Here is a 10,322-nt window from a genome sequence, read left to right on the forward strand (position 1 = left end):
ATTAGTATTGAAATACAATCAATTCTGATAATTGGTGAATTTTTGGCATGAAAATCATATAAACCGTGAAGAAATTATGATTTATTTGGCTTTCTCTTCCACTGGAAAGACTGCTGGAAAAGTGCAAGAAAGCAGAGTTTTGCCTACATTTAGGCGATTAATCGTAAGAATCAACCACCTTCCGCGTTTCATGCTCAGCAATCTTTCTTATCTCTATTAAGAATTTTGCAAACGCCTAGACAAATTGTTTAATCTCATGAGCAAATCTTGAATTAATGGTGTTACTCAATGGGAGAATTCAACAACACGTAAACTGTTCACACACTCTGGCCAGCTCTTCAAGATATAAAATTCTTATCATTCTCAAGAGACCACAAAACACCTGCGCGCTTTATAGTAATCAAGAGATGATAAGCGAATCACTTTCCAACAGACATTCGCTTATCCAATTCACTTGTTCTTTGCGGAATTGTTTAATTGGGAGTCCGAGTTAAAAATAAACCGTAAAAATTCGCACAACAGCGGAGCTCAAATTCTGTACTGTAAAACAGGACAACTGTGCCAATGAGGCTTTCTTGTTTGTTGTTAGAGTAATTTGTAAGTCAAGTTGACGGTAGATAAGAGCCGTGAAGTCTGTGTGATGTATTTTGGGGAGGTGTGGAGGGAGGGGTAATTTATGGCCTTTTGCATTCGTGTGTAGAATTGAAAGAAAAAAGATGAGAAAAAGAAATGTGTATTTCCTTCAAAATAAACTGAAATGACCCCTTGAACTGCGAGAGGCGATAGAGAAATCTCCAATTTTCTTTATTGCGTCGGGAAAGAGTGTGAGATTAATTAGAAAAATCATATTCAAGTCCACCGAAATTCAAATTGAGTTCAGTGTACTCAGAAAAAAGTGTTTACAGCGCTTAGAATCAAACTTAAGTCTAGTTTGCGTCTGGATTCTCAAGTGACTCAAAAGTCCCATAAACGCATAAGATAATATGAAATAAATGGGAACTATTTTCAGTCTATTTGTTTGTTGTTCTTGTTTACTGAGAAGTTACGAAATCTCTATAAAATTTATTATCTTTGCAACTCTATTTGCTCTCAACTGCAATGACTGCAATACAATCATGACAAACACTCTGACTACGCATAATTTATTGGACATCAAGAACAAAATGAAGCGAATGAAATAATTGATTATAGAAAGGATTCACTTTACATCGTCTTCCTAAATAGTATGATAATGCGAATGAATGATTCTTCGTGACAAACTGTGGTGCGTTTCGCACACATGCGAGCATTGAGAATGAGGAAAATGCCAAGTGTGACATTATCAGGCGAAGAAATGTGTGTGAGTTTTGCTATAGAAATACGAGAGACTCTCGGTTGCTGGCTTGGTAATCGCATCAGTTCCTCAACTCCCATCAGTTGAGTTTGAGTCGCTCCTTTGGACAGACAAAGAGAATCGCAGCTCCTCGAGACTCAGCCACAGCCTGAAGGGGACAAAGAAGTGGTGGAACAAAGAGTTGCGCCCCTCATCAAAGTCCTGCACCGCCAAAAGTGCCTGCGAGAATTTTGCACAGCCAGAATTCGTGTGTTGAGTGCGTGACATTGAAAATATTCAAATTGCTGGCCAAAACAAGAGATCATCCAATCCGTGGCGGCGAAATTGTGTGCGCGGGAAGATGTGCAGAAGTTTCAATAGACCAAATTATTAGCAATTGTGAACAATTTTCTTCACTCAAGTCTTTTGTGGGTGAGACAGTTAAAAAATTAACGAATTAATAGCCAAGTGAATTGGTTGATTTGAGTGGCAAGTGTGAATGAAACTGAAATTGTAAGTATAGCGAGAGATTTCTGCTCTCTCTCTCAACCACCAATTCAATCTATTTACATACTCACTCCTTGTAAATAAGAACGCGCCTGATCAGACAAAACAACTTGTCGCCTTGCCTTCGCCATGTGTAATGTTATATTCGCAAAATATCGCGAAAAGATAGCACATTTAGACATTCCTTCAGCATAACACCTCGCACGTGGGACGACAAATCTCCTTCCTTGTGAATTTACATATTATAGAGTCTGAGAACGCACACCATGAAGTAGAGCGGCAAATAGCGCTTAATTGATAAAATATTGAGCCCGGATGATTTGGCTGAATTTCGTCCCATCTGTTCGCTCTGGGAGAAATGAAGAAATGTCGAGTAGATTGTTTAAATAGCGATTACACGCTGATAAGGAGTGTGATCTTTCGCCAAAATTTGTGTCTTCGCCTTATCAATTAAGCATTGCTCACACACAGATAGCAATTTTTCCGATAGCCATAGGAAAAATTCACCGCGAACATAATCCCTCTTGGCGAGGCTTTCCGATGACGAGTGTGAACATAATCAATCTGGAAAATACCCTTAATTCCAAATCAGAGCTGAAGAGGTGGAAAACTATCAAGATGGATTAAGAAAAATGCACAGAGAGATAAAACTATAGTGGTTTTATCTGATAAGAAATGTTCATTAGTTTGTTGTGGGAAAAATGATGCGGATTTGAGAACATTTACGGAAATTGAAGCGCTTTTTGAACCTTTATTCGATCTAGATTTGGCACTGAAATTTTGGCTTGTTGCAAAATATTCCAAATGTTTTGTGCGATGGTTTATGTTACATTTATCTGTTTCAAAGTCAAATAACACAACATTCAGCTCTCTATCATCTCACTGATTAGGGCCGTATTTCCCAGATGATGTGACGATCGTGTGACAAATTCAATTGATCAATTGAATTTGCAAAACGTCTCAAAATTGTGATAAATTGAAAGGTTTTCGTGACTCCGCTTTCGTGCTCCAACACTTTAACCCTGGGTAAACTCAAATACTCCCATGGGACTGATAGTGCTTATCTGGTTGGGCAATAAAATGCCTCTCAGCTTGGACTTGTATCGGCAACAGTGAGTCAGAAGCTGGCGACTCTCTGGAAGATTGAGACAATCTTTGCATGTGCAAATTGGGAACATGGCCTCATTGCTCTCGATCGTCTGCCGCAATTAGGAAATAGTTCTCTCGTGTTCCACTTGATTACGCGCTCATTGGGCAGATCCTCCTTATAATCATCGGCAGATATGCTTTGCATATAATTCGTGCCTCTGTGGCTTGTCCGCCAGCGCGCAAAAGGTCAATTAATTGACAATTCCACGCGATGCCGCGTCGTTCCTCAGACGATCTCGCGGGAAACCGAATTCAATTAGACTGGGAGTCGAGATCGAGGAGTGACTGACAAGATGTGTGCTTCCAGTCAAAGTCCATCAATCAGAGACCATCTTCACGGGTCTTTAGTCTAATTATCACAATCAAATTGAATTTACATGATTGATTAAAAATTTGCACCGCTGACCCGACACTAGACACAGATGAGCGCAGAGACGAAGACTGATGTGCAAATTGCATCTGTGCGCTTCTGTTGAACTCTCTTGCAGTTCAGGCGTGGGCAATTGAAGAAGGTAGTCACTTCAATTGGCTCATTACGCCAAGGACAGAAAATCAACTAGCAGTACGCGCCATAGAGAGCAATCTCTTCGTGTCGAGACTCTTTATGAATTGTTCAATTTAAAGGAGAGAATATCAAATGAAAAGCCCATTTTTATCATTCAGAGATCCTCTTCTCTTGCAGACACTGGAAAATGAACTCGAAAAACATATGCATTTCTTTGTATTCATATGCATAAATTCCGCAATATTGAGGACGCACTATAAAGTTCAAGAGCAGAAAAATACGTTGTAAAATTTGCATAGTCAATTCGGATTCTCATTATGAAACTGTTATCAAATATTTACGCATGGCGAAAATATATGAGTCAATGGCATTACAGATTTGGCCAAATTTGAAGCTGAAACTTTTCTGCCAGCTCATGATCAATTATTGTCACAGCAATCAATAAAGCATTTAACGTGTGATGATTATTAATGATTTCTGTCAAGATCACGCTATTTAATTGAGTTGCGAGAATGTAATAAGCTTATAGCTTTTCTGACATATTTGCATAAATGGATAATCGCAAAAGTGTGTGCTTCTGTTGTGTTTTGTCTCAGTGCAACTATTTAAGAAATCATGACAATGACTTTAATTCATAGTTAGACTATCTCGTAATCAATGCGCAATTTCAATTGGAATTCCCATATATAATTCCTAATCTTTTACTGAAGATTAAAAATATATTCAAACTATTCCAAGAAAAATACTTCTGCAGCATTTATGGAAAGAATTGCATACTGAATAACCAAGAAGTTCAAGGGGTTATTTAAAAGTAATTAGGAAAAAATAAAATTGCAATAAAGTATTTTTCTGGCATATGTAGGAAATTACAGAAAATCCAATAAATATTCCACAATAACTGTCTGAACGAGTAAAGTCAATTATGTACAATTCTATGCTGGCAAAAGAAGACATTATTATGAATTAGTTGATAAATCATTCAAGTGCACATGCACTGTGATGCTGTGCCATATTCCAAAGGGAAATCTCTCCGGCGAACATCATTTCCTGCACTATCAGTTGCCTGGTGACATTTGAAGGAAAATGCTGAGTTCGATTTCTCACTGATTGGGTGGCAAGACAAACGATAAGACTCGTGCCCAGACTGACCTCAGGCATTGGCTATGCACAGATAGAAAGTACAGAACGAAATATCTCATCTTTCATCCATGTCAAGTGAATGAGTTGCGCTGCACAAGGGACTCGTTAACGAGGATTTCTCATTGCAGATCATGCAGATGACGGACCTGTTCAGCAAGCAATGCTGCCTTGGCACGATAGGGTTGATTTTGGCCGGTTTTGGCACACTCTTCGCCGTGTTTTGGCTGGACTTTCTAGACACACAAATTACTAATGTGAGTTGACTAGCATTTCAGACATCTGGGATGATTTCTTAAACTGGTGTTCGTTGTAGGAATTGAAATTAGCACCAAATACTCGAACTTTCGATACGTGGAAGTCTCCTCCATTAGACATGAGTATAGAAATCTACCTGTTCAATTGGACAAACTACGAGGACTTTGGCAATGCGTCCGTGAAGCCGATTGTGGAGGAACTCGGACCGTATGTCTTTCGAGAGAAGCCCGACAAAGTGGATATCGTGTGGCATCCGGAAAATTCAACAATCAGCTTCGGGAAACTCAGTCTTTTCCACTTCGATGCTGAGAGAAGTAGAGGATCTCTCGATGATATTATCACCACTGTAAACATTGTGGCTCTGGTAATTACTGTCTTTAGACACTTAACACTTAATTAGAGAGAGGATTTGCAAGTCTTTCTTGTGTACTTTTCCAGTCCGCCGCGGAAACTGTTCGCTGGAAGAATTATGTTGAGCAGAAGAAGGTGTCCCTCGGCTTGAGTCTCTACAACGAGGAGGTTCACGTCACGAAGACCGCACGAGAGCTCCTGTTCGATGGCTATGAAGACGATCTCATCGAGATGGCCAAGGAAATGTCGGCTTTCTCCTCAGACATCGTTGTACCTTTCGATCGTGCCGGGTACTTCTACATGCGCAACAATTCTGCAAGTCTCATGGGGCGCTACAATATGTTCACGGGAGCCGATGACATCTCCAAGATAGGTACAATTGGGAACTGGAACTATGGCAGCAGGACAAGATTCTTTGAAGGCAATTGTGGCATGATCAATGGCTCCGCTGGCGAATTCTACCCACCGCATCTGCAGAAGGATCAGGTCTCATTCTTCTCGCCTGACATGTGCCGAACTCTGCCCTTCGACTTTGAGACCGAATACGAAGTCGAGGGAGTTTTGGGCTACAAGTACAGCGGAGGCGCTCGAACCATTGACAATGGAACTCTGTTTCCTGAGAATGAGTGCTTCTGCGCGGGCGAATGCATGCCATCGGGCGTCCTGAACATCTCCTCCTGCCGCTACGGAAGTCCAGTATTCGTCTCATTTCCTCACTTCTACGGCGCTGATCCGTTCTACCTCGATCAAGTTGAGGGCATCAATCCGTCCAAGGAGAAGCACGAGTTCTTCCTCACCATTGAACCTGTAAGTCGAAGACGTGAAATTGGCGAGATTTTGTTCTAAACACATTTTCTCTCTCTCATAGACCATGGGAATCCCATTGGAAGTTGCTGCCAGATTCCAGCTCAATCTCCTGATTCGTCCAAGTTCAAACATCGCTCTGTATCAAGACGTTCCCACCGTGTTCTTCCCCGTCCTGTGGTTCCAACAGAAGGTAACAGTCAGTCCAGAGTTGGCCGCAGATCTGCGCCAGGTGCTCTGTTTGCCAACCATCGGATACATCTGCGCGGGCGTTGTGATCATCTTTGGGATCCTGCTGATCCTCTGGTTCCCACTGCTGAAGCTCATCTGTCGATCGGAGCGATCGAGTGAGCGACAGAGGGATGTGGAGAAGGAGAAGAGCGCTCCTGGACCAGATGAGGCGGACAGTCCGCTGATCTTCACGAATGGCATCAAATCAGCCGAGATCAAGTCTCAAGCGAGATCTCACGCCAACAGGACCAGCGAGAAGGGATCCTACAATTGAATCTGAACTTCTATAAATCACTGACTAATTAGACTCAATACCAAAGTGTCCAATTAGCTTTAAATGATCACCTTATACAGTCACATCCTCCGTGGAGTGGATCAAATGTGCAGATTTGAGATATAGTATTTGGAGATTATTATCTGAACGTAGTGGGATCAAAATAGCGAGATTTCTAATTGACAAAAGTGATCCGAAAGGTGCCCTCCTTATTAATATTACTACATAATATTGATGAAAGCCATGAAAAGTGCCAAAAGACTCAATAAATTGACCATTAGATGTAAGATTGCATTCCAATTGATAAGTTTAGTTTTGTTATGATGTTGTAGAAGGCGTTCGGAAGAGAAATATATATGAAAAAATCTTTTTAAGCATAGAATTCAGTTTTACTTCCAACTTCTGCATACTCCATGGCGTTATCTTCGCACTGCGAGCTTTGCCGTATCGCGAGAGCTTTCACCTTTGTAGGTAGAATGCCTGCTGTAACGGTTTATGATGATGCCACAGCTGAACTCGAAAAAACCACCTTTCTGCATTATCAGGATTAATGTTATTAACTTGGAATGTAGAGAATATTTGCAGCAGCTGGACTTGTACTGATTGGAAACGGTTGTGAAACCTTCATTGATTAAGCGAACGTCGTCACGTCGGGGAAGTTTTGCAGGGAATTAAATTCTTATCGTAAAATTCAGTTCTTTGCATTCCTAAAATTTTTATTCATTAGAATACAGATAACAAATCATAGTTGAATCGCCGTTGTGGAGGATTATTACTATCTGAAAGATTAAAAATGCATGAGTCACAGATTTTGGAAAAAATTCCTGGGTCGCCTCAAGAAGCTAAATAAGCATTTACGAACAATAAAACGCTCGGATTCTTCATCAAGTAGGTACAATATAAATTCTTAATTCATCATTGTCTCATTCTCAGTCTGGGATAGAAGAAAATTATCGCGTTTATAAACTCTCTATTAGATGTTTCACTCTCAAATTGCCATTTCATGTCTCAGAATAATGTTGGGCTGTGCTTTTTCCCTCTGCCGAGAATGAAATACCATCCGAAAAAGAGCGAGTGAAAAATGATCATGACAGTCGATTTCGGCTCCGCGGCGCGAATGAGGCAGAAGGAATGCGAGAAAACTGGTCCCAGCCCGAAGAAGTCTCATCTCGGGATTTGTTGCGAAACTGATGACACCGCGCGCCAACTTGTTGGCTCGCTTCGTGATCTCTTGCCCCCAACCGCGGAGTCTGTTGCAGCACTCAAGGACGCGCAGATGCTTTGCATCACCACAGCTCGACCGTCACGGTGGTTAGTTCAGGTGGTGCCTTTCTCATCTCCGCACGGGAATCATCACGAGTGACTGATTAGAGATAACGACTGGTGACGTGTTCCGCGCAGACAAGGTGAATTTATCCAGAAAGTTTGCGAAGAAAAGTTGATGTGGGCGAAATGAGAACAAGTGAAATTCCGAAGGACTTTGATAAGCGCTTAATCTGCAGGTGAGTTAAGATTTCTGGGAACCATTTTTGTTTATAACCCAAAATTATAACCCAACTCAGTCACAATCATTCTATGTAATACATATTGGCTTCTTTGTGCTCGTCATTAATGCTTGATTGCAATTAATTTCCTATTCAACCTGAGAACAATCAATTATAAATTGAGTAGACTTTCCGGGAAAATGAGCCCCATTTCACATATTCGCGATCAACCTTGCCAAATGGTGTGGATTATCAGGTGTCGCGGCAATAAATTTTCCGCAAATCGATGTTGCATTAGGAGACAACAAAAAGGTGTTCGTGATAAGGCCTCTGATCCGTGCGTTATCATTGAGATTGTGACGTGAATGCGCGAGAATGTACAGTGGCCATTATGTGGACGAGGACGCGCAGAAATGACTCCAATTCTCTTGTCAATTAACACCTTTCTCTGCATGCCTTCCACGCCCGCCCAAGTGGGCCAGATTTGGCGGGGGCCGAGAGGTGACGAAACCCGACAATTTGTTCCTCGTCACAAAGAGTTGCCATTCACGGATTTGTGATTCACTCCCAAAGTTCGAGTGCCATCTCATTTATTTTGTTTGTCTTTGGCATTATTGAGATGTAACGGATGGGGAGAGTATGTGCAATTGTACACATAACTTTCTCGCGTGGCTTTTTTTCCCCCTTGCTGGCCAAAGAGGTGGAGAGACATTAGAGACACAAATCGCCTAAAAGTGAATAAATTGATTACTCAGCGCGAATTTTCAATAAATCGCACCTGAGAGTGAATTCAGCGCTGCTGACCGAAGACTTTGGGGCCTTTGGAAAGTGCCGATGGTGTTGACCATCCGTGAAATTGCCTTTTAATTTCACCCTTTTGCTCTGCATTGAATGAGCGCCAAAAGCTCATGTCTCCGGACAAACATTCAATTTCTTCTCAACTATTTTCTTTGTAAATGGCGTCCGCGAGGAAAAATACTGCAATTCTCTGGAGAATTACGCAAAAAATACCAACAACGCCAGTCAATCCACCACAATCCGCTAAAGGAATGACTGCCCGCGGTCCGAGTCTCGAGAATTCTTGGCTCTCGCGCTGGGTGAAACCTCAGGAGATTTCAAGTGTGGCGAAGAGGTCTGCCAATGTTGAGAAAAAATCAACATCATTTAGCAGAACTGCTGAGGAACAATAAAATCGCCCAGTGTCTCAGGCGAATTCCGACTTCGGCCGCGAGAAACTCCTTATGTAAAGAGGCTTTTTTTGTCCGCGGTCGTTTACAGCACATGTTTGACTTATAGCGAACTTTGAGTGAAAGGGGATTTAATTAAAATGTTAAAATCGAAATTGATTGTCAGAGACTGCATAAAAATTGCTCCAATGATCTAATGGGGTTTTGGGTAACACTTTTTTTCGTATTTATGCGCTGAATATTTGTTAATTCAATTAGCAAAACAAAGAAGTGTTAGGATATAGGATTTTCTTTGTCACATTGAGCAAGAACTTGCGAATTTCTTGTCCTCTTGCTTGAATTTTATTGAGTTCTTAAGTTTATTGAGTGATGTGGAAAAATTCCGTTGGTAAATTTTGAGCACAGTGAATAAACAATCCATTTGGCAATTCGAAGTCACTCCCAAATCTCCCAAAAAAGGCATTTTATTACGCGAGAGATTAAAGCTGAGATATCACAAGTTGAAGATGTTCTTTTTTATTATTTTAATACAAATGGGATTCTCAGCAAAATATCCCACTTTTTGCGGATTCTGCTGCTTTGCCGCGACCAATAGACTCACTGGGAGAGACTCTCCCACTTGTGTAAATTTTCTTTGCTGTTCTCTAACTCATATTTCACTTTTTTCACAGTGCCACAGAGATCACCTGTCCGTGGAGGGAATAAATCACACGTGAGGTCAGTGCTGTAAAAAAAAGTGCCACATTTGCCAGTGCAGAGACAAATTAATCAGCTGCATTTCTTGCATTTCTCGGTGAAACTCCTCGCGAAAAACCCTCATAAATCCGTCATATAGGGTACATATATGCATTTTACGTGATGTGCCGTGGAAGTGGTCAGTTGTAATTAGCATTGGAGAGTTCGCTTGATATTCACAGTGCAGTTCCGCGCCTTTTCCCACTCCTAGGGACAAATGGCACTTGAGTATCAGGTGGAATAAAAAATCGTGGCTTATCGTGTCGAGTGTTGGGGGCACAAATCGCGCTTTTGCACTCGATTCCCGCGCGCGCAATGTTTCACCGTGTGAATCCGGACAGTTGGTTCGTTCGATTTTGTGTCTGACTCTTGAGTTTAGTCTCGAGAA

The 10,322-nt window shown here is 41.4% G+C and overlaps 2 protein-coding genes across 2 annotated transcripts in view; both read left to right on the forward strand.

Annotated features, from left to right (window-relative positions):
• Positions 1-2,549, forward strand: part of LOC132261491 (uncharacterized) — a 126,325-nt gene extending 123,776 nt beyond the window's left edge. Inside the window, exon 6 of the transcript XR_009468429.1 lies at positions 2,537-2,549. The gene's annotated coding sequence lies outside the window, so the exon portion shown is untranslated. The remainder of the gene's footprint in view (positions 1-2,536) is intronic.
• On the forward strand, positions 1,415-6,910 carry LOC132261500 (protein peste-like). Its single transcript, XM_059760343.1, has 5 exons — positions 1,415-1,825; positions 4,742-4,867; positions 4,927-5,232; positions 5,307-6,026; positions 6,088-6,910. Exons 2-5 carry the CDS (start codon positions 4,745-4,747, stop codon positions 6,526-6,528), a joined length of 1,590 nt encoding a protein of 529 aa, XP_059616326.1. The 5' UTR covers positions 1,415-1,825; positions 4,742-4,744; the 3' UTR covers positions 6,529-6,910.
• The last annotated feature ends 3,412 nt before the right edge of the window (positions 6,911-10,322 follow it).

This window comes from Phlebotomus argentipes, unplaced genomic scaffold (genome assembly GCF_947086385.1).
Source record: "Phlebotomus argentipes unplaced genomic scaffold, Phlebotomus argentipes genome assembly contig_15, whole genome shotgun sequence".
In the NCBI taxonomy this organism is placed as follows: Eukaryota; Metazoa; Arthropoda; class Insecta; order Diptera; family Psychodidae; genus Phlebotomus; species Phlebotomus argentipes.

Excerpts from the sequence above, each read along its gene's own strand:
- LOC132261500 (XM_059760343.1), top strand. The coding sequence starts at position 4,745 with ATGCAGATGACGGACCTGTTCAGCAAGCAATGCTGCCTTGGCACGATA. Across the intron at positions 5,233-5,306 it reads CTGTAAACATTGTGGCTCTG|TCCGCCGCGGAAACTGTTCG; the intron begins GTAATTACTGTC and ends GTACTTTTCCAG. Across the intron at positions 6,027-6,087 it reads TCTTCCTCACCATTGAACCT|ACCATGGGAATCCCATTGGA; the intron begins GTAAGTCGAAGA and ends TCTCTCTCATAG.